Source organism: Halichoerus grypus, chromosome 4, assembly GCF_964656455.1.
Source record: "Halichoerus grypus chromosome 4, mHalGry1.hap1.1, whole genome shotgun sequence".
NCBI lineage: Eukaryota > Metazoa > Chordata > Mammalia > Carnivora > Phocidae > Halichoerus > Halichoerus grypus.
This window is the reverse complement of record NC_135715.1, coordinates 172,294,198-172,318,951: the sequence shown is the minus strand read 5'-3', so window position 1 is coordinate 172,318,951 and position 24,754 is coordinate 172,294,198. Positions and strand designations below refer to the sequence as shown.

The 24,754-nt window shown below is 35.8% G+C and overlaps 1 protein-coding gene across 1 annotated transcript in view; it reads left to right on the top strand.

The window, feature by feature from the left end:
* The window catches only part of ABCA12 (ATP binding cassette subfamily A member 12), a 169,768-nt gene that overhangs the window by 76,937 nt on the left and 68,077 nt on the right, over positions 1-24,754 (top strand). The window contains exons 8-17 of the mRNA XM_036087379.2: positions 1,365-1,477; positions 5,875-5,950; positions 9,272-9,390; positions 10,432-10,538; positions 16,909-17,165; positions 17,261-17,373; positions 18,592-18,716; positions 20,612-20,785; positions 23,590-23,754; positions 24,080-24,290. Of these exons, the coding sequence (XP_035943272.2) occupies positions 1,365-1,477; positions 5,875-5,950; positions 9,272-9,390; positions 10,432-10,538; positions 16,909-17,165; positions 17,261-17,373; positions 18,592-18,716; positions 20,612-20,785; positions 23,590-23,754; positions 24,080-24,290 (1,460 nt within the window). The remainder of the gene's footprint in view (positions 1-1,364; positions 1,478-5,874; positions 5,951-9,271; positions 9,391-10,431; positions 10,539-16,908; positions 17,166-17,260; positions 17,374-18,591; positions 18,717-20,611; positions 20,786-23,589; positions 23,755-24,079; positions 24,291-24,754) is intronic.

The following is a 24,754-nucleotide window of genomic DNA, read 5'->3' as shown; positions in this document are numbered from 1 at the left end:
GTCAGGCAAAGTTTCTGTGCCAGAGGCAAGATGTAGAATGGAAAGAACATAAACTCTGGAATTAGACAAAATCAGCTGTACTTACGAATAGCTGGGTAACCTTGTCTACGTTATGTAATTTTTTGAGCTTTAGCTTTCTGGTTGTAAAACAAAGCAAATAAAGTAGACTTTATGGAATTATTAGAGGACTAAATAAAATTACATACATGTTTATATACACGTATGCACACATCTACATGTGTACCTCACTATACTAGTAACTAGGAGATACTCAAAATTTATTTTTCCAAATCAGCTTTTATTCATAGCTAGGGAACTGAAATTAAAATGACCTTAATCTAAATATTAAAAATTTCAAAAATATTATAGAAAACCATGAAAGTATGTGCACATACTATATCTATTGCTGGAGTGAGCCTTTAGATGACTAGGGTACATAGGGAAAAACTGTTAGCTAATTTGTACAATTAACCCATAATGGCAGATTGTTAATGAAGCCTATTGTTCTAGTTACTACTCATGTAAATTAAAGCATTGTCCTTGATTATTGATATAAATCACAGTATTTGAGGAATTCAGATGTACAATGACAACTTTTTTTAATGTACTAATGACAATACAATGTACTTAAGAAACAGTTGTTTCTTAAGAAACAAATTCCTTCTTGAAAATGTGGAATGAACTCACATATAAGTGAATTTGCTGATTGGCCTTTCCCAGTACAGACTGCCCATCTTATTTGTAACATAAAAATTCTAGGAAGATAATGCCAGTTAGTCTCGATATTAATTTTGAGCTACCCCTGGAGTAGTGCCTATTGGACACTTAGAGAATAGAAAGCAGTCTTTAATTAGGGCAAGCTCCATTTCTTTTTCAAAAACATTACCACTTGTTTAGCAAAAGATAAATTTTAATCAAATGCATAAATAATTTTTATTCCTGAAATGGTGTCCTTTCTCTCTGGGCTTGATTTTTAATGAAAATAATTTCCAGTATTTAATCTTTACCTTAAAAAAGAAAAAAAGACACCTTTTCATCGGACGTTGCTATTCCTAACCACTTATTTTTAAATCTTAACAGAAACAACTGATGTGAACTTTACTTCTTTACTTTTAGGCTGTCGAGTTCCCCCAAGTCTTTAGAATCCAGGAAACGTTTTAAAGTGCTCTGTCTGGTTCAACATTTTGGGAGGATTTTGTGCATGAACAGACAAACAAGTAATTAAACAACAAAAGCAGCATCTTGTCTCTTATGCTATAAGAATAATTTTCTATACTGTAGCCATTTTCTCCTTGAATTAACCTTTTGTTTTTGTCTGCAAACCCTGAAATGCGATCTGGTTTAATTGTTTTCCGACTCGTTAGTGCGCTGCTGGTGGTGCAGAAGGTTTATCCACGTGTCACAACTAACGAAGGTTTCAAAACTCTCCATAAATCTGTTGAACATGTGCTGTACACTGTGGACTCCCCAGCTCAAGGTAGTGTACTTCCATCTTACTATATTCAATTATGTGACGTGAAGCCTGTTAGAAGTACAAAACAGAGTGCAACCCAAGTAACCATTTATAGATGATATTATTCTTAGGTAGACAAATATGCCTCGACTAAATCTGGATCTCTGGCTAATCAAAGAAAGGGAGAAATGGCCGAAAAAGAGGCTGTGACTTTCTAGAATTTTTATATTTAGGTGAAAATTCTCTCTCTTAGCTTGTAAAACTATGTTTATACTTGGTATATAAAATAAATATCAGGACCAAGCCTCAATAAATAGATTTCTACCACTTTTTGGAACAAAAGCCTACACTGTAAAAAGCAGTATTTTTACCCTCATTTTCAAATTTTGGCTTTTTAAGCAGGATGAATCTTTCATTGGTAAAAACATATCCCTCAAATAGCCATCTTGAAAATACATGACGAACATCAGTGTGTGAATAGATTGGTATAAATCTGCTGTCATTCCTAGTAAGACAAGCTATAGCATGTTGTTAGCAAGTCATGTAATGTCACCCTTGCATATATAAAATAGCATTATATAACACAGACATGGAAATACACAGATCTATACACACAGACACATATAGACAAAAATTTAGGGCTGTAAAGAATAAATCTCTACTTTCAAGTACCAAGTAAAATGTTTGGTTAGCATTTACCTCTTCTGAATGGGTTTAGAGTTATGTTTTCTCAGCTGAGTTTGTCAGCTTTCAAATATGTGGATTTTACCCTTAGATTACAAATTAAGTATCCTGAGAGCATCAGGTCACAAGCTGATTATACTCTTGCTCATTAAACTGTTAGTTTTCTTATGGATAGCAAGTTTGGATAGGCTTTGGAGAATTCTCATTGGATGGTCTAACATACCATTGGAAACCAATTTCTGTTAGGCTGGAGCATTTTTTATATCTACAATTACAGAATTGATGACTAGCTTGCAAGATTGATTGTAGTTAAATTTAATGGTCTTGACAAACACCGGAAAAAAATGCTTGCTTTTTAAAAAAAAAGTCCAGGTCAGAAAACTAGACTGTACACTAACAAACACTAGTTATTTCCTCTGTATTTTTTTATTTGCATTTTGAAGACTTGAGAACTTCGAGTTTCTTCCTACCATTCTTTTTCTTTTCATCTTCAGACTCACACCTTATAATTATATAAAGTAAAGGGATAAAGTTAAAAAAATTCTTACAAAGGACAAAAGCCCATCAGTGGTCTGCTTAGAAGCCAGAGAAGTAAGCAGCACTTCTAATTAACTGAGGCATCAAAACACTTTTCCTGGTGAACAGTACAGCTCAGTTTTCAATATTTAGGAATGGCCATGTCTCATGTCTGTGCATATGCTAATGATTTTCACATGTATTAAAACATGTCTTTGGATGGTCAGGTTGACCAGGAAATACATTCAAAGAAATGTATTGCTGTTTATAAAATTTGAGGTGCTTACATTCATTTTTTTAAAATTTCTTACACTTGTGACTTCATCGATTTGAAGATTAATACAGTAGCATTAAAGTCAATTCCTGAAAGTCATTAGCTCCAAATCCCTACCTGCTCGAGCAGAAATTTTGTGGTCTTTGAAAAAGTCTTCTAGGTATTTCTCGGAATTCTTCAGGGAACTTAAACTTGTCATTAAAGGCTGAACCAGTGACCCTAGCTCAACAGTGCAGGGGTCTCTAGCCCCAGGAACAGATATCTGCCATGTTGCCAAGGCCACCTGCTGCTTAGTCTTCATGGCTTATAGCAGTATTTGTGAAACCAGCACACTTCTCCTTTAAGTGTGTACTCAGTCAAGCGGGAGTCGGGTGGTGTCTCACTCACTGCCTGGGCTCTCTCTAATGTGTGACAGGGTTCAGATGGCTTTGAAAGTCTCATACCACTCTTTCAACGAAGGAAAATAAGAGGTTGTACTTTCTGTGTCAATTCTAAGGGCTTTACTATCTTAAATCACTTTCTTCATGAAAATAAGTCTGTGAGATAGAATTATTATTCTGTTTCACAGACAAAGAAGCTGAGGCATAGGGAGGCTCGGCGCTTTGCCTGTGTTAGCTACCCAGCAAGTGACCGACCTGAGATGAGAACCTGGGTCTGTCTGTCCCCAAAGCCAGGAGCCTTGAACTCTTTGCCAGATGGCCTTTTATTTACTTTCTGGGACATATACATACCTGATTTCAAGATATTTCATGTGGTCATGCAAGTACCTGCCATCATCAGACCTCAGAATGGCTCCCACTTTCAGCCACTGTAGAGTTTGACTCATCATGACAGATTCCTTCCCACATAAGTTTTCCTACAACCATCCTCCCATTCCTGTCTGTGCTCTGACTACAAACCTTTCCGATCCCCTGTCTGTCTGAGATTCAACACACTTTAAAGTTTCCTTAGGAAACTCCTCAGCAACCATGATAATATGGAGATTCTAATAAACAGGAAGAAGATTGTCTCCTAATTTCCTGTCTTAGGGATCTAATTCTCAGCTCTGCCCCAGTGAAGATCCCTGCCTCAGTTAATATGCTTTAGTATTTCCATTTATAAACACGGAGTTTCGAGAACAGAGATTATCTTTGTGACTCATTGAAGTTTGTTCTTTTGCAAAGTAGTAAATTATATGAAATTACTTCTTTAAATGGAAAGCGGTCCTTACTGATGAAGAGGTTATCTGTGTACTAGGTTTCTTTCTATGTCAATGGGTGCCATTTTTAAATATGCCTAATCCTACAAATAAAAAAGAAGTAATATCTATTTAGTACATTATTTCTTCCAAGGTATTTTATAGTCCAGAGGGAAAAGTGGTCAGGGGGAAAGGTCCTTACTCAATGTCAAGTCTATCATTGATATGTACAAAATTAATTTCTATTAGTTACTCATTTTAATAGCTTAATGAGGAAGAGAAACCTCATAACCATATAGTATACAAATGCCAATAAACTTGCTCAGCATAACATAAGAATTCAAACTGAGCAAGATTTGGTCTTGGAAAAATGGTTTATATACTTTTACATTGCAAATGCATAAATCTCAACAGAGCTCTATCCTTGATTCTTCTATATATGCATGCCAACAAACAATAGGTATTACCATTATTAATTGGGTTTATTTATTCTGGGTATCTTCATTCTTGGTTCTTTAACTCACTGCTGCATTGCTATCTTTAGAGTAATAAAATTCAGCTGCACCTTGAGTGGAGCACAGGAAAACTCCACTCTGCTGAACAGGAAAACTGAAAAAGCCCCTGTGCCAGGTACTAGGAATGGTACAAACATTACTCATACAACTCTGATACACAGGTGGACAAGGAGGTCTTTCATTTAGTGATAGTCTTTTTTACACACATACTAATTTAAATAAACTCATTGATCAGCACCAGAAAAGTATGGATGATTGCATAGTTTTGCAATAGGACCTTTATGGAAAGCCTTTAGAACACACTAACTAGGGACAATGGGAGAACTATTAACACCAGTAATAAAATAGCCTATTGAAAGAAATTGGATCAGTGTTAAAAATACCAGCACTGAAATATACTGGATTATAAGTAATAAGTAGTGTCTCAAGAGAAGCCTGCAAGAATTGATCCCATTTCCCTAAGGGGCTAAATGAAAGCTTTGGATTTATTTTTATTTATGCAGTAGCCATTAAAAGTACTCTCATGTTCAATTTTTCATGTGAATACTGTTGCACACTTATTCTTTTATGATACAATGTTATGTGGCAAGGTGAATCAGCAACCTATTTAACTTGGAGAGGCAATTCACAGTGTTGAATTAGACCTTCCCATATGGTTTCCATTAGTTAGCGATTGCCTTCCACACTTTGAACCTTCGTATTATTTGAGACCACTCAGAACGGTTCTGTTAATATGAGCCAATTTGCATTCACAGCTGCATTCATTTGAAATCAGTGGCTGCTTTTTGAAAGATGGAAAATAGAGATTAGTGATAGCAGATGTTTCCTAAGGCTACATTCTTGACAACTGAAGGCAAAAAAATCCAGTGACCTGTAAGACTGAAATTGGGCCTCATTTGTTTAACAAATCACGTGGTAGACAATCTGCATTATAGTATTCAAGAGTCACCTGTGCATACGGGTCTTAGGATAAAATAATGTAATGTTTTGACAGAGAAAGAATTTCTTAGAAATGCATGTGCTTGACCATTGGGGTTATTCTGATTAGCAGGCATCTATTACCTATAAATATCTTGAATGTTTCCAACAAAAAGAGCATAGATATGTTTTGTAAAATCCTTTGGAGAAAAATTCTGCAGATTTTTCTGCATTTTCTTCCCATTTATTTAGCTGTGATGATTTTTGCTAAGAAAAATAAATCCTTGGAGCAAACATGTTTATTAAACGCTTACTTACATAAATGTCATTTCTGTAGGTGGCCCTGATAATGCGACGCATGTGTGGCGTGAGGAAGATGGGCAGTTACTCTCCCCAAGCAGCCTGGCTGCACAGTAAGTCCTTCTTTGTTGGTCTGCTGGGTTTTTTTCTAAACTAGTAGGTAACTTGTCTGAGTAAGCAATCAACACAATTTATAAACATACTTCTTTTATCAATTTGTAAGACTTTGAAATAGAAAAATCCACTATTGACTGACCAAGAAATGGACATAGCTGAAATGTAGTAAAGTTGAAACTTATTTTTTCAGATTATCCAGTGACACTTTTGGAGAATGCAACATGAGCATCTCTTTTTCAGTTGTAACATTGTATATAACTAGATCCAGTGTGTCCTGTTTAGATTGGTTTCCTTATGTCTCTGAGGAAAATCTAGGGGGAGGTCCAATTTCCAACTTGTTTAAGGTCTTTCATTATGAAAGTTGTATAAGCATCTAATTTTTCACATTACGATTTATTTTGGTTTTTAAAAATCACAGTATCTCTTAAGCCAGTCAAGGTAATACAAAATTTGTTTGCTTCCACAGCATTCATGTAGGTAAAACTGTTTATAGATAATTTAATTTGGACTCTTATGGGGCATGTAAATATGTTGTCCCCGAAACAGGCAGTGGAAATGACAGCAGCAGCGTTGGCTTCTAAAGACCATTAATGTAAGCAGTGCTCTGAAGTAACTGTAATAATCATAGTAGGGAATGCATGCAGGCGCCCGCAGAAGCTGATTGAAGTAAATTCCTATAGGCAAATTTAGAGACTAGATGGCCTGTTATGTAGACGTTGTTTTGGCCTGATAAATTATACTGTTGCAATTTTTTGACTCTAGTCCCAAAGGATACATTTCTGCCCTAATGAAATTTATACAAATAAAATGAAATACAGGACTTATTTTTAGCCATTTATTATTTTTTTTCTGAAATAGGATCTATGCAGTTGTTTATAAACTTTCTATTATTTAATGAGAAGTTCTCGAACTCTGGATAAATTCTAGGCAAATTCCTTCCATAAACAGCCACCTCCTATGTCTGCTTCTACCTTTCTCCTCCCCTAAGGTGGCTGAACCAGGTGCTCTTTCCAGAGCAGTCAAGCAACCTTGGACAATTTTCCCCTAGCTAGGATGCCATATTCCAAAAAATCAGGTCTTATAGACCATCAAAAATACTTAAAAAAAAAAAGACCTTTGTATTGAGACAAGTGTATGCTTATTGTTGAAACCAGGTACCTTTACCAGAGCCTTGAGGCATCCATAGCATTGATAATACTAGCACTTCAGACCACAAATTCCACAAACAATGTAGTAGCTGGCAGCCAGCTGACAGTTTATTAGGAAGAATTCAATACTTTTAAGATGGTTCTTGTTGAGATTGATGAAATTAAGGGATTTCTTATATTTAGACTTCCTTTCCATTCCCATTTTAAAATAATCACAGAACAGCAATATCTGGCATAAGATAAAAGATTTTTTTGGTCCACAATTTTCTAAAGAAGTCTGCTTAAAAATATTTTTCCCTCATTGCTCTTCTCTCTCCTTATTATTTTTGTCCTAAGGTTATTATTTGTATTATTCTGTTTGTGTGTGTGTGTACACTCACACAATGTACACATAAGCTCATCTTTCACTGCAAATATTCTTGGAAAATAAGTAGGATTATATACAAAAATACATAAATTAAATGTTTTAAAAGAATAATTAGATATTTATGCTAAAGCAGTGGCACATAGATATGGAATCTTAATTTTCAGAGTATATTAAATGTAATAGCCAAAATCTTGGCAATCAAATGTTCTTCCTGAAACTAAGAGAATGGCTTAGATAATATTTCAAGGTCACTTTTAGTGCAACATTCTTCTACTTCTATTTTAAGCTTGAAAATTCACCATGAGATCCTTTGTTCATTCCACATAGAGGGTTAGACCAATATTTTTCTTTTGAGCACTATACCAGGATGCAAATGGCTCTATGCTATAATAACTACAATACATGGAAATGGTTACATTTTTTTTTAGTGTGGAGGCTATCAATTGTATTTAATTTTTTTTTAATTTTTTTAAAGACTTTATTTATTTGAGAGAGAGAGAGAGAGAGAGAGCATAAGTAGGGGGAGGGGTAGAGGGAGAAGCAGGCTCCCCGCTTAGCAGGGAGCCCAATGCGGGCTCCATCCTAGGACCCTGAGATCATGACCTGAGCAGAAGGCAGATGCTTACTGACTGAGCCACCTAGGCGCCCCTATCAATTGTATTTAAATGAAGGTCAGCTATCCGACGAGTTAACTGCTCTGACTGCCACATTAGAGACTTCTCTCGCTGTAGATTTTCTCTTTAAAGTTCTTCAAGGATCCAGTAGTATTAACCCACATCTAAATACCCTAAGACTACTTTGACATTAATGCAAACATTTTTCTACATGTTTACTAGCTATGCCAGGATGAGTGTCTTCCCTTAGTATTTGAATAAAATCTAAGTTAAACATCTGACAGAACTGGTTAATTTGTGTATTGTGCGGTTTGATTCGAAATAGATGGTCCCCAAATCAGCTATTGACATTTATTCTATCTCTCCTGTACATGAAATTCAATCATAAACACTGAGGGAAGATGTTACAAAATAAAGAGATGCAGCCTCATAGTTGAAGTGACAGGGCACGCACAACACACATGTATTTACTCACTCATACTGATGCCTCAGAAATCCTAGGCTATATTCTCACATGCCAGTCAGGTTAAAGGGAGACCTGAAAGTGGTTAATTTGGAAACACTGAATTGGTTGTTTAAAGAAAAGGAAGGAACTTATGTTGTTCAATTAGAGTCCACTATTTTTTTTAAATCACAATTAAATATATTTATTTGAAGAATGTTATAGGTGGAAGGGATTAGCAGATCATTCAGCCCCCTGCATCTCATTTGACAAGGGAAAAAACTGAGGTCCAGAGGGGTCTGCCAGATTTAGAGGAGAAAAAGAAAAGAAAAGAAAAACATAGAAGACTCATAGGTTGTTCTTACATTGAAAAATTTTCATTTGAAAAAAAGAAAAAAATTATTCATTGTTTATCTGAAATTCAGATTTAACTGGGAGTCCTCTATTTCATCTGACAACCCTAGCCCCATAATTTTTTTCTTTCATATGGACATGCCTAGAAATAATCTTAAGATCACTTATGACTGGATATTAAAATAACTAAATCTAATGTCCATGGAGAAGTAAGCGATCAGAGGAGACAGAGCCAGTGTGCACTCAGACCAGATGGAGGAAGACGTCCTGCTTCCAAATTCAATGCCCAAGTCAACTAATGCCAAACAACCAGGGACTTAAATGATCTCAACAAAATAACTTTATTCTCTTTTTACATGACTTAATTTATATATTCTTCTCTAATTCTATAGGCTCCTAATACTGGAAAACTTTGAAGATGCTCTCTTAAATATATCAGCAGATAGTCCTTATATTCCTTACTTGGCATGTGTGAGAAATGTCACTGACAATTTGGCCAGGGGATCACAAGGTAATACTCTTTTTAGTAGTCAAAATGCTGCTTAGGGTTCTAATTCTGTTCTAAAGTAGTAAGTCTTTTAAGACATTTGCTTAAAAAAATAGAAAGGTTTTTAAAAGATTTTAGTTTCCATACGCATGAGTTTCAGTTTGGTAGTTTGATATATGAAGGGAATATCTAATTGTGTTATTATATTATTACTTCTGTTCCTGCTGCTAGTACTTCTGGCCACCTGGACAAACTTTAATTTATGATAGCCATGTAACAGAGAATATGATAATGACCACCCAAACAAACTCGCCAAGTTTCTGGAATTATTAGTAGTTCATATAACCCTTCATGGCATTTTCTGTGTCCTTAATAATCTTAGTTATCAAAAAACAATGAAGAATGATAATATAGACTTCCCAAAGCATGTGTAAATTATATAAACAAAGGATTTTTGTGTGGCAGACTATTTTTACTTCCCACCCTTATACACCTTATTTTCAATTTTCTGCCTACATGGACAACCATGAAGATGGCATTTAATCAAATGTTTCTTTTCCTTTTTCAAGAGAAAATATCGAATTTCTCACCTTTTCCAAGGGATCTATATTTACTTTTCCCACACCAAAATAGTTTCTTGAGACTTAATGGCAAGCAAATAGCACAAGTATTTAAGCGTGGTCTCTGTTTACTAGGCTTGAATTAATCAAGGTTGGAAGGGCGTATATGTGTCTATTCTCCCCCAAACACTTCAACTTAACAGTCTATCGAAAAGTCAGAAATAAAAGCAGATTTAGTTCACAAAGAGCCAAAAGTGTGTAGCACCTTTGCTAGAAATATTTTTATCTCTAAGCAGAATATCTATGAATATTTTTAAAATAATGAACTCTCTAGTCTCCACGGTTCAAGGAAAGGTTAAATTTTCACTTGTCTTATACTTAGGTTGAACTAGGCCATTATCTTAGGAAAAACTTAGCAATAAATTAGGATAAAGGTGTTTTTCAAATGGGTTTCCTAAATGACCTTGCAGTTCACATAAGGTAAGTCTTCTCTCTTCCTTTACAGAAAATTTAAGACTCCTGCAGTCCATAATTTCATTTAAAAAATCTTTTCTTCAAAATGGTTTTTATGAGGATTACTTTTCTTCAGTTCCTGAAGTCCTGAAATCAAAAGTAAGTCATGAAAGAAAAAATAAATAAATAAACCTTGACATTGTCTGTAATGCTCTGGCAAGATGTATATCAGTTTAAGTTTTAAATCTATATCTTCATAAATATTTGTCCTATTTTGACTAGATTAATGCCAGAAAAAGGGGGACAAAAGGGTTCTTGTGCTAGAAAATGGCATTTTGTTCTTAATTAGTGGATATCTCTATATGAAATGACCAATAAAGGCCTAATTGCAGTATTCACATACATAAAGGAATGGCTAATAATATAGTTACCTCGTTAAGCTTCGTAATTTCAGAAGAGTACTCATAATATGATTTCTAATTTAAGTTGGCCTCAGTTTTTAAAACTACAAAAGTTGATCTTAAAAGCTAGTGTTTAGACTTCACAGTGTGCAAAAATCTCAGAAGTTGACTAACCTTATTTTTATTGTCATCAGAAGCAGAAACTAATAAATCATATTAAGATGTATGATATTAAAAAAAGGAGGGAAAGCAATGAAAAAAATTTTAAACTCTGAAGTTTGAATTGGTTCACATTTATCTATTATTCTTTGTTTAGCTCATGCATATAGTGTACAGGTTATCATAATAATTCATTTCTTAAATAACCCTATTAAAATTTGAAAGCAGCTTTCCTAGTAAGAACAGCAGTGTAATTGAATTTAGGTAGGCAGGGATAAAGCAAAATTAGAACTGGTTTATTCAGGGCAAACAAGATGACTTTCTGTATAGTCAAGATGGTCTAATTAAGCAGGCATCCAAAACATATGTCCGTGTGTATTATAAGTAGGTAATGCTAGTGAGGTTACCTCCATTTTCTCCTGATCTTCTACACAAATCAAAATTTCTAATGCACCTAATTTAGCAGTATCTTAATTTGTGCAAATGAAAAGGAAGTTATGCATTCATCTGGAAAATTCCTACTCATCCTTCAAGGACAAGTTTAAATGTCACTTCTATAATATTAGAGTATTGCCTTTCTCTCTGTTTCCCAGCCAGGATAATGGCTTTGTGTGCACATAATATTTATCCATTCATTCATTCAATCCATCATCTATGGTCCCATAACACTAATCTATTTATTAAAAGACATAATCTCTAACCCCAAAGTCCTTATAGCAATCCACTGTAGCAGATGGAAAAGCAGACCAATAATTATAACACAGTGAGATAAGTGTTGTGGTATGTGGATGGACAGGATTCTGTGTACGGAGGTGGGAGATTTAACTCCAATTGTAGGGAATGGAGGTGGAGAGAAGAAATTTCATGGAAGAGATAATACTTGCTCTTATAGGCTGAGTAGGATTAGGTTACAGTCCTACATTCCACACATAGAGACCTGCATTTATTAAGACAGAGGTATGAACCTGAAGGACAGATATAGGTTACCTGCAGTCCTGTGCCCGTCTGGAGCAGAAGGTGCCTATGGGAGAGGCAGGAAAGGGGACTGCAGAGAGACTGGGCCCAGATCCCAAAGTCCTCTTTCTGCTTAGTCACGGAGTTTGAATCTGGTCTGGAAAGTTGTGCATTTGAAGAAAGTAAAATTTTCATTTTAGAAAGAGATCTCTCTGGGAGGACTATGGAGGACAGATTGGAGAAAAGCCAAGTAGGTGATATCTGCAGTAACCTAAGCAAAAAGTGAGCCCTGCACTTTGTCAATGGCAGAGAAAGAAGGAAGAGACGGTTTCAAGAATGGGGTAGGAGTTTAGGTGACACAACGCGGCAGCCAGTGGGCATAAAGAAGAGGAGTCTGACAGCAGCGAGATTTCTGGCTTTTGGAACTTATTACTTAGCATTATAACTTGTTGTATAAGTAAGGTCTGTTTCCCTCCCTAGAGGGTAAACTCAGATAAAATGTAGCCTCTGTATCTCTAAAGCCCCACATTTAGCACATAGTAGGAGCTTAAGACAACTCATGGATGTGTGAACAAATGAGGGTGTTAAAAGAGAGCCCTGGTGATATAACTGTGTCACCTGGACAATTATTCATTGTAGTTCTCAACTTGTGAAGTAATCAGGCAGCACAAAATATACACCAGGGAAATTGAAACAATGCATTCTCAATCATTTACACTCATGGAATGGGAAATAGATGTAAGAATAATTTAAAACAGCATCCACATTTTGACGATACTGCTCCACTTCAGGGTTACATTATGAAAAAAGTTCTAGAAGCCACAGAAGTGGAAATAAACTGCAATCTTGTCCTTTGGGTAGAAAGTCTGTTGTCATTTACAAGAAGCATGGCAGCTATCTGCAATTAACAGAAGCCCTACATTCCAAGACTATAAGCTCCCTGAGGAACGTTGCTAAGTCTGTCCCTCTACTATTGTATTCTCAGCACCAGGCGTATGGACACATGGAAAATATTCAGTATGTATCACTAAAAGAATGAAGATAAATTCTTACAGTTTTATAGCAAGAGATGATTTAACTTCCTTGCTTTGCCTTCCCCGGTAATTAGTGTCTTAATTGTGACAGTCAGTTAGGGCCTACCCATTCTAAAACTTTACTCATGGCATTTCTAAGAAGGTTTAGACCCTCCAAAATGTCAAATGCTTGCCATTCAAAAGTGACTTCTCCTTCTGTTCCTATCCCTCTTTTCTAGTTCCAACACTGTACTCTTCCTGAGCTTTTGTGTTTTCTCCTTCCTTCATTGTGAGAAGGATAGCTTCCTGATTGGGGAACTATACATAAAGTGGATATTCCCCATATTGGGCAGAAATATGGGTAACACAATATTTTTATTATAACACCTTTAAATTTTTAAATAGGTTCCTTTCCCCTGCATTTACTTGCCAAGAGCCCAGGAGCACTGTTGTTTTATCACTTTTATACCTATGATATTTTGAGGGTTTTTTTTTTTTTTTGAGGGGGAGTGGGGGCAGAGGAAGAGGTAGAGAGAAAATCTTAAGTAGGCTCCATGCCCAGAGTGAGCCCAATGCAGGGCTCGATCTCACGACCCTGAGATCATGACCTGAGCCAAAATCAAGAGTTGGACACCCAACCAACTGAGCCACCCAGGTGCCCCGGTATTTTGAGTTCTTATTTAAATGTAACTTACATTTCTGATTCAGATGCATTCAGGGACCACAGGCACTGGGGAATTCAGTCACAGCTGGACATGGAGTTAGTTATGGGTCATTGTTCACGTTGGACCTGAGACCTTTTTCACTATGTGGACCAGGGTCATGATAAAGGAGAAAGGACTGTACATGAGGTTCTGACAAACCTACAATCTGGATTTGACACACTTTTGAAGAGAGAATTTTAATTCTCTGAATTTAAGATTGACTATTAATGGTCCATGAAGCTTCTAAAAATTTAATGCATGTATTGCTTTTAGAAGAAAGTAGTAAATAATGACAAATACTATACGACCTTCAGGTTGCTCCTTGATGGATGTGCGCCACAATGCATTCCATATTATTGACCCTGAATTATACCTTTATTTCAGAGAACCAATTCTACTTCAGTAGCATGGCTAGATTCCCAATTTTTCCTTCAATAACTTTTATCAAGCGAAGATTATACTGTATGGACTTCTCCTGGTTTCTCATACATGTATGCCAAACTTGCAATTAAAAAATGCATTTGGGTCAAAATATATACATGTATATATTTAGGTCTCTACTGAGTAAAAATCTCACATTTACTATACCCTCAAAGCTTGATTAAAACAAATTTATTGGGCTACCAGTATTTATCCTTTTCTTTAAAAAATCATGAAAAGTCACTGAAGGATGTGGCTGGAAGGCTTGACTCCATTCATTAGAAATTTAATCATATCTATTGTTTGGAAAATCAAAGGAAGGAATAGAGTGGCAAACACGTAGTTACAGCTGGTAAAACAATTGGACCTGTAATGGAAATTTTCTCATAGCAGTAAGACTAGTGAGTAGAATTTTAATATGCATGAGGCTATTTTAGATAGTTCAAAGCCAGAAGTCAATTAGAATATTAAATACAGTAAAAAATAGACCAATGATATTTACTATCTAAGATGATCAGTGTTTAATTGCTAGTGCCTACATGTAGTTACTATAAATCTTTCATCTAAGACACATAATCATGCCTTTTCCATTTGATATATGGAAAGAAACATCCCTAAACATTTGCCTGTATCATAAAATACTTCATTTCTATCGAAATGCAACTTCTGATTGAAATTGAGTTGCAATGAATGACACATATATTTGCTTCCTTAGGTGTTGCTCCAAATTATTTGACTTCTATCTCTCTCTCTGTCTTTTTTTTTTTTTTTTAAGACAGAGGAGGAGGAGGGGCAGAGGGAGAGGGAGAGAGGAAATCTTAAGCAGGCTCCACACTCAGCATGGAGCCCAATGTGGGGCTCAATCTCATGACACTGAGATCATGACCTGAGCTGAAATCAAGAGTGAGAGGCTTAACCGACTGAGCCACCCAGGCATCCCAAATTATTTGACTTCTTTTAAAAAATTTTTTGTTATGTTAATCACCATACATTACATCATTAGTTTTTGATGCAGTGTTCCATGATTCATTGTTTGTGCATAACACCCAGTGCTCCATGCAGAACGTGCCCTCTTTAATACCCATCACCAGGCTAACCCATCCTCCCACCCCCCTCCCTTCTAGAACCCTCAGTTTGTTTTTCAAAGTCCATCATCTCTCATGGTTCTTCTCCCCCTCCGATTTCCCCCCCTTCATTCTGCCCCTCCTGCTATCTTCTTTTTTTTCTTAACATATATTGCATTATTTGTTTCGGAGGTACAGATCTGTGATTCAACAGTCTTGCACAATTCACAGTGCTCACCATAGCACATACCCTCTCCAGTGTCCATCACCCAGTCACCCCATCCCTCCCACCCCACCCCCCACTCCAGCAACCCTCAGTTTGTTTCCTGAGATTAAGAATTCCTCATATCAGTGAGGTCATATGATACATGTCTTTCTCTGATTGACTTATTTCGCTCAGCATAACACCCTCCAGTTCCATCCACGTCATTGGAAATTATTTGACTTCTTAAAAGAAATAGCTCCAGGGTAGCTTCCAAGCACAACAGAACTTTTAAGCACTTCCAGAGAACAAAGGCACCCAGTTTCCCTCAATAGATAAGAGAGTAGAAGATAATGTCCAAAACAGTGCAGACACTTCTGAAAATCCAAGTGTATTCCCATTCATATTTTAAATGCGGTCTTATTAAAATGCATGTGATTCACATGCTGCATTTTAAAAAAGCTTTTTTCTTGTCAATGAATTTTTTTTTAATTGTGGTAAAATACACGTAATATAAAATTTACCACCTGAAGCATTTTTAACTGTACAGTTCAGTCTTGTTAAATGCATCCACATTGTTGTGCAACCAATCTCCAGAACTCTCTTAATAATTCAAAACTGAATCCCTGTACCTATCAAAATAACACCTCTTCCCCTCTCCCCCTAACCCCTGGCAACCACAATTCTACTTTCTATCACTATGAATTTGACTACTCTACATTCCTCATTTAAATGAAATCATCCAGTATTTGTCTTTTTGTGACTGGCTTATTTCACACATCACAAGGTCCTCAAGGTTCATCCGTGTTGTAGCATGTGTCAGAATTTCTTTCCTTTTTAAGGCTGAATAATATTCCATTGTGTATCTATATACTACATTGTGTTTATCCATTCATCTGTCAGTGGACACTTGGGTTGTGTCTGCCTCTTGGTTATTGTGAATAATGTTGCTATGGACCTGGGTGCACAAATATTTGTTTAAAACCCAACTTTCAATACTTTTGGGTATATACACAGAAGTGGGATTGCTGAATCATACCAGTAATTCTGTTTTTATTACTGAGGAAACTCCATACTGTTTTCCACAGTGGTTGCATCATTTTCCATCCCCACCAGCAGTGCACAAGGGTTCCAGTTTCTCCACATCCTTCCCAACACTAATGTTTTCTTTCCTTCTTTCTCTTTTACTTACAGTAGTCATCCTAATGCATACGAGGAAGAAAGACTTTTTTTTTTTTCCAAAACTGCTTTGCTCTCTGCCTTTCCACATGACTTAAAACATATACTAAAATATAAATTAGTTGAAGTATTTGTGATTTAAATGAGATAAAACTAAACCAAATTTTTTTAACCTTTGAATCTACAAGATCTGAGTCCAGTTGGGAAATACAGGTCTAATAGTTCCAAAAGTTTTATAAAATTCTTAAGAAAGCAATAAACTCAAGTGACAGAAAATAATGCTTTGCGGTAAAACTTGCCAAATGCCAACTAACTAAAAACATATGCACAGTGTTTTTTTGAAGTAAATCAATTTTGGTTACTTATTATCAACTACCAAATATTTATAATAATATAACTAATCTATTTCCCACTCCTTCCCCTTTCTGGAAAGCTCTCTCAGCTTCGAAACCTGACCGAACTTCTTTGTGAATCTGAAACTTTCAGTTCAATAGAGAGAATGTGCCAGCTCTCTGACGTGAACTTTAGGGACCTATGTGAAGAAAGTGCATTTCATGTGCAGCTCCTCGAAGCAGCAGAGCTTGGCACCGAAATAGCAACCAACTTACTGTACCATGACAATATTATATCTAAAAAACTGAGGGATTTGCTTACTGGGGATCCAAGCAAAATGAATTTAAATATGGATTGGTAAGTATCTTCATTGCCTGTTTCCTTGGGGAAACCCCTTCTCAAATAAGTATGGATATGCTTAGTTCAGCTTCTTCTCTTCTGTTTTGTTCCAGGTTGCTAGAACAGGCACTGCAAATGAATTACTTGGAAAATATCACACGGTTAATGCCAATCATAGAAGCCATGCTGCATGTCAATAACAGCGCAGACCCTTCTGAAAAACCAGGTGCTTCCCCACCCTCATTTATTTTAAGTGTTGTCTTATAAGAATGCGTGTGATTCTCATGCTGCAGTTTAAGAAAGGCTTTTTTGAAGTTCCCAACCAAACCTGCTTTGTATCTACCCTTATACATGAGAAATCTGAAGCTTTCAAATATGGTTACTTGTCTAAAATAAACATACAGAAAGCCAGCAGAGGATGAAATAGGGAAATTTGATTTCACAGCAAAAGATCTTCAAAATTTTAACTAGTTAGGCCATTCACCTTTTATTTGTCTGATATATTAAAGTGCATTAGCTAGGATGGAATTTATTTACTTCCATGAAAATAATCTGATTTAAAAAATAAAAAGATGCACTGCTGTCTATAGAAATCTCAATTCAGAACCTCCTATTAGTATTCTGAGCTTGATGTCCCATGCAATACTTTTCTTCTTTGCATAATACCTCAGTACTGAAAAGAAAGGCATTCAGAGTTTTGGACAACAGGCAGCCACAAAATTCGAAGGGCACTAAGTCCAAAAATAAAGAGGGTATATTTGCATAAGGGATACTTCATGAAGAAATCGAGAGATATTTGCAGAATGGAGATGATAATCTGCTAAAATAAAGTCAAAATATCATTTGTTATGCATTAAATGACCCAGATATGAAAAAATTATAATCACCATCCTAAAAAAGTTTGAAGTTAAACACATTCTACTTAAAAGTGAGGTAATGACTATTAAAAATCCTTGATAAACTGTAACGTGCTGGGCAAAGTTAAGCAAGTGTGCTCTGCAGCATTATGTTGTAGATTTAGCAAATCTTGTCCTAAGTTGACAATATTATATGATCCAAGGTTGAAAAGCATTTTGAATTTGTGTGATGTTTTAAATCAAATGGAGGGATATATATTTACTGCATTATGTGATCAAAGTCTGTGAGGAAACCATATTTTTTTAATCAACCTTGTGTTGTAGACATCTAAGGAAAATTTATAACCCAGAACAATCTGTTACCTTGGGTCAATGATATCATAATTGGAACAAGTCTAAATCAGATAGAAATAGATCCTAAAGATGCAGCGTTCGCCAAAAGAGAGATCTCTGCTACTGACACAAGGCATGTATGTTGAGTGTATGTTTTAGTCTAGAAGACTTCTCTTATGTTAGTACAACAACTTAAAAAGAATTACATTGCAACCAACACGTGTGTTGTTTTCTTTTTTTTTTTTTTCTTGCAGGTCAGTTAATAGAAATGTTTAAAAATGTTGAAGAGCTGAAGGAAGAACTGAGGAGAACGACAGGCATGTCCAATAGGAGTATTGACAGTCTGCTGGCCCTTCCTATCCCTGATAACAGAGCTGAGGTGGGGCATAATATAGTTGTACTTATAGCCAGATCTTAAAAGTTTAAATCATGTGTAGTATTTGTTGAGCACTTATCAGTAAAACACTGAGAAGTTGCTTGCAGATCTGGTGAATTTTCCATGCAAATGATAAAATTAGAGGCTGAATTCCTTGTAGGGTTAGAAGAAAAATCCTAAAGCAAGACGATTATTACTATCTTTTCCTTTCCTTCTAGTTTTCCTTCTCCTTCATCTTCCCTCCTCTGTGCTCTCCTTTTCCTTACCCCTAGATGTTTTTTTTAAATAAGTGGTGCCTTCAGTAATTCCATATATGCACAATCACAATCACATTTTCTGAGATAAATTTGCACAGTCTATTATAATGACATCAAAGTCAGATTTCAGTAATCTAATTGGGGAAAAAAAACCAGACCATTTACAATTTGTTGAAATGAATACTCAGTTTGGCTTTTTAAAAGTCCCAAGACAAAACATAGTATATAAAATAGATAGGATCCAGGGAACTCTGGGCAAGTTTGTGGGTATAGTGAACATGTTTGGGTATGACAACGAATAATGTCATTTCCTCATAGGCTGATAATAGGGCTTTCCATATGAAATGTCTCTTCTTTTATCCCTTTTCCAAGTCCATTGTCTGGAAATGTCATAGAAATTTTCCAAAAGAACTGCAGAGCTTAAAGCCTCATCAGTTCAAAACTTACGTGTGACAGAGTGTGTCATTTCTAAGCACAGCCCAGCTATTCTCCAATATCGGATAAAGTTTTTTGAAAGCCTTGAAGACTGCCTTAGGGAAATATTTAGGTTTACTTGTGTCCTGTTCATTGGTTCCCTCATACAAAAATTAAAACTGCTTTGCCTTCCCTCTTGTTCTAGCGAATAGTCATTGACCTTTTCCCTTTGATCTCACCTTTTACTCATTTTATCCTAAGATCTAATTTCAGTAATCAAGTGTTTAGCTTCTGAAGAGCAGGTTCATTTTAGTAAATAAAAACATAAATGAGGAGTGTACATTCTTAACTACTTTCAAAAGGAAAGAGAGAAGATTTTCAACAATCTTGAATTTCCTAAACTTTTCTCTTGATTTCAACTCAATGGCAATAGAGACTTCTTACTTCTCATATACACACCTCACTTTTCACACAGCATCACTGTCCAGGATGGTTGATTCACATTATTATGTAATTCTGGGCTTTTTGTTCTTTGCCCTTTATCTCTTGATAGAGATATCGAGAGGTTCTTATATAAGATTATAACTTCAAATTATTTTAAAAACAAAATGCAATTTAAATACGCTAAATAAAATTTTAAAAGAAAAATGAGTCTTAAACGAATATTTTTCCCAAACTTAAGTCCTGATCAATTCTTTCTTGGTAGATCACTCACTCAGGTGTTCAAACAGGAAATCTCAGAATCATCACGACACTTCTTCATCTCTTTTTCTCCATCTTGTTTTTTAAGCTTTCCAGTGAACTCTGGCTCTCTGTAGTTTTATTGTGATTATTTTTTTTTTGTGATTAGTGATTTATTTTTGTTTTAAAGATTTATTTACTTATTGGAGAGAGATAGAGAGGGAGCGCGCACGAGCAAGGGGGAGGGGCAGAGAGAGAGAGAATCTCAAGCAGACTCCACGCTAAGCACGGAGCCCAACATAGAGCTTGATCTCATGAACCTAAGATTGTGACCTGAGCTGAAGCCAAGAGTTGGACACTTAACCTACTGAACCACCCAGGCGCCCTGTGATTAGTGCTTTAAATGAAAAAAATATATATATATTTGACTTGGAGTATAATTTATCATATTTTTAAATGAAGTCTAAGAATAAAGAAAAACCTTTCTTTTGAGAGAGAGTTCTCAAAGGATTCACAACTGAATATTTTTCTACCTCCAACTTGCAGATTATTTCTCGTGTGTTCTGGTTGCATTCTTGTGATGCTAATATGACCTATTCCAAAATGGAGAATGCAATGAAGGAACTCTGCAGCCTGCCTCTTCCAGAAAGATCCCGGCAGTCTTACCTCATTGGACTCACCCTCCTGCACTACTTGGACATTTACAACTTCACATACAAGGCAAGTTGCTGTTGCTGAAATATTTTATATTCACAGTTTAGTACAAATACATTTGATTACATGAGTATGCTCCCTGATACTGTAACGAATGAGATCCATTTATATAGCTTTTGGAATTATAGCTTTATTTTAGAGCTAAATAGGACCTTAGTGATCATATACTGCAAATTTGCACATTTTATAGATGAGGAAATTAATATTATTGCCTTATTAACTCTCAGTTTGTGTATCCAAGGCCATGTATTAAATTTAATATATATTATACTAAAGTATGAAATACAGATGTTGTGTGTGTGTGTATATACATATATATTTTTACAGTGAACAAGCATTAATTTGGTAGGATAATAAAGATTAGAGCAAAGCTTTTTTTTTTTTTTTTTTTTTTTTTTTAGTAGGGGCTTTTTTGGTGTTAAAAATTTGTGTGTGTATTTTTTCCATCAATTTAGAAAGAGGCTACTATTACTTATGCAGTACAACAAAACAAATGGGTTACTATCAGAGTTTAGAAAAGTCAGCAATGACTTCATCTTACAATAAGTACATGCTTCATAAGTACTTGTTTAATACAAAACTGAAAGAAAAATATAAACATAGAAGAATTAAACATCTATTTCACCTATATCTATACTAGATCAAAAATATTTACATGTTACTGCAAACACTGAAAAAATGTTTTTCCCTTTAAAGTAGGAAGAACCAGAAGCAACATGGCTGACTTTTGTTGTTATAGCAAAGGGGGTGAAAATGTTTTAAGACTAGTTATCAATAATCCTATTCTGGGTCATCATTTTCTCACACCTATATTTCTGCAATGGCCTCTTAATTGGCCTCCCTGCCTCCACACTTGCAACCTCCCCACCACCACCCTGCCCCACTATCCCTAAGCAGCCAGAGTGATCCTTTTAAAATTTAAGTCACATTATGCCAACCCTGTGCTCAATACCTTCTGGTGGCTCCCCAGTCTGTTCAAGTATATCCCTCGGTTCCTACAGGGACCCCATGATCTGCAAAACCCCTCCTATCTCTAAAATTCTCTTTCCTACTTGGTGACTCCTTGGGCCCATCACTGCTACATGAAACCACTCAATATTTCAAATGCCAAGAACAGTGCCAGGCCCAGAGAGGCACTCAGCAAATATCCATTAACTAGACAAATGGTTATTTTACATAAACTATAAACTAAAATGCATATGAAGTGAAATTATTAATTTTATTCATCTAAAATGTTAATCCTTATTTTATATTGCCTCTGCAGAGCAGATATCAAACCAAATATTTTTTGTTAAGTCTAGTAATTAATTATGTGCATTTGACAAGCAGAAGACCATTCCTACTTCTTTTAGGTATTGCAAAGAAAAATAATGAAAAATTTCTCATCACTAGTCAATTTATTTCACATCAGTGTAGGAATGCCCAGAATTTTGGCAGAACTGGAAGAAAAATTGTAATGTTGATTATAATTTAGAAAAAAATATAACTGAAATTAGTAGCTGTGTTAGTGAGCTGGCTGTGTCTTCACGGTATCTCTCCAACTGCATCTTGTGCTCATAATGGTGGTCTTTGACTTTCCTGGACATGTAAAGAACTTTCCCTCCTCATGGACCTCACACATCTTTCCCGCCCTGCCTATAACCTTCCTCTGCTTATTCTTCCTCTGTTTTGCTCTCCATTGGGGTGCCATGTGGAAAAGATCTTTCTTGAATCTTAGCTAAACTCTCTCTACCTCCTCATATTCCCCAGTCTTTTGTTTATTGATTTGTTTGAAATCTGTTCCTTCTATTAGACCAAGGCTCCTTGAGTGGAGGGATGGTATCACTTGGTATACCACCATATAACCATCTCCTCATCCATGCTGGGGACATAGCGGGCACTCAATTAACGTTTGGTGATAAAATGAATGAGAGGATGAAATTACTTTAAAATTTTAAAATATTTCCAGTGTATCTTCATGCTGCAGAAAAGCATTGTGGGATTATGATTAAACTTGAATTACATGAGCTTTTTGACAGAGCTTTTCTGATTTTTAAGGATCATATTATATGATTTTTGAGCAATAGTATATCCATGAAGAGTTATGTAATTGACATTTGCCCTTCTGACTTTTAAAATCATTTATTTTTGGCAACTTTATTGAGTTATAATTTATGTACCATAAAATCCACTTATTCGAAGTGTCCAATTCAATGATTCTTTTAGTAAATGTATGGAATTGTGCAACTATTACCACAATCTAATTTTTGAACATTTCCATCAATCCAGAAAAAAAAACCTCATGTCTCTATGCAGCTACTTCTCATTCTGACCTCTAGCCCATGCGGCCCCTGATCTATTTTCTGTCTCTAGAGAGTTTCCTTTTTTAGACATTTTATATACACTTAATCATACAATACGTGGTCTTTGTGTTTGGCTTTTTTTTACTCAGTATAATGTTTTTGAATTTCATGCATATTGCAAGATGTGTCAGTATTTCATATCTTTTTATTGCCAAACAGTATTCTAGTTAAAGGATGTACATTTCCTTTGTCCATTCATTTGGATCATTTCTACTTTTTTGGCTATTGTGAATGATGCCACTGTGGACCTTCACATACAAATCTTGGTGTAGACATATGTTTTCATTTCGCTTGGATAAATACTTAGGAATATAATTGCTAGGTTGCATGTTAAACTTATGTTTAAGTATTTAATTAACTTCCACATTTTTTTCCAAAGTGACTGTACCTTTTAAGATTCTTACCAACAGTGTGTGCAGGTTCCAGTGTCTCCACATACATCATTTATTTTTATTCTGTTCCCGTTAGGTGTTTTTCCCTAGGGAAGATCAAAAGCCAGTAGAAAAGATGATAGAACTCTTCATGAGGCTAAAAGAGGTTCTCAATCAGATGGCTTCCGGCACACATCCCCTGCTAGATAAAATGACATCCCTGAGACAAATGCATCTGCCCAGAAGTGTTCCATTAACACAGGTAGGAAAGTCACCCAGTAATGTGCTTATTGGGAAATTCCTCTTGTCACATTAACTTTTATTTGAGATTAGTTATAATGCATTCAGCTACAAAGATAGTATGTTGGGAAAAAGCACCTGCAGGAAAACTCTTCTACTCTGGCAAAAGTTTTTGCCACTTAAGTCAGTGAAGTTCAGCATTCTGCATTTACATTTGGGATACATGTTTTAAAGGAATTATGGAAGCTATAAGGATACTCTAAGCATTACCAGGTTTTCTTCTGTATTGTTCTCAGCAGCATTTATAGCTTTCTAATGTTAATAAATGGTGGATTTTTATCTCATAGGCAATGTACAGAAGCAACCGGATGAATACACCCCAAGGATCATTTAGCACCATCTCCCAAGCATTGTGTTCCCAAGGAATCACCACTGAATATTTAATTGCCTTGCTGCCCTCTTCTCAAAGGCAAAAAGGCAACCACACCAAGGATTTTTTGACTTATAAATTAAGCAAAGAACAGATTGCTTCCAAATATGGAATTCCCACACATACCAGTGAGTATACTTCAAAATCAGCATAGTAACATCATCTCCTGACAATATTGTCTACTGTAGCTTAGCCTTTTATGATCAACGAAGTATCAGTTTTCCTCACCACTACTGCAGCACTTACCACACATCAAACATGTTTGCATATTAACTGATTCACGCTTTACAACAAGCCTAGAAGGTGTGCATCTCCATCTTACTAAGAGGAAATGAGGCACAAACAGACTAAGTAACTGGCCACGGTCACCCAACCTTAAAGTATCATAGCTGTGATCTGAACTCAGCGGTCTGCTGCAAAGTTTAGCCTCTTACCCACAACATTGAGAATTTGTCAGTCACAACATCACCGTCCTTGCTAGTAAATAATACAAAAACATGCTTTAAATCTGCTTAGGTCAATGTTTTTCTTAACTTTTGAGAATTAGAAAGTTGTATCACACATAGACAAGTTCTGAATGCAGCAAAACTAT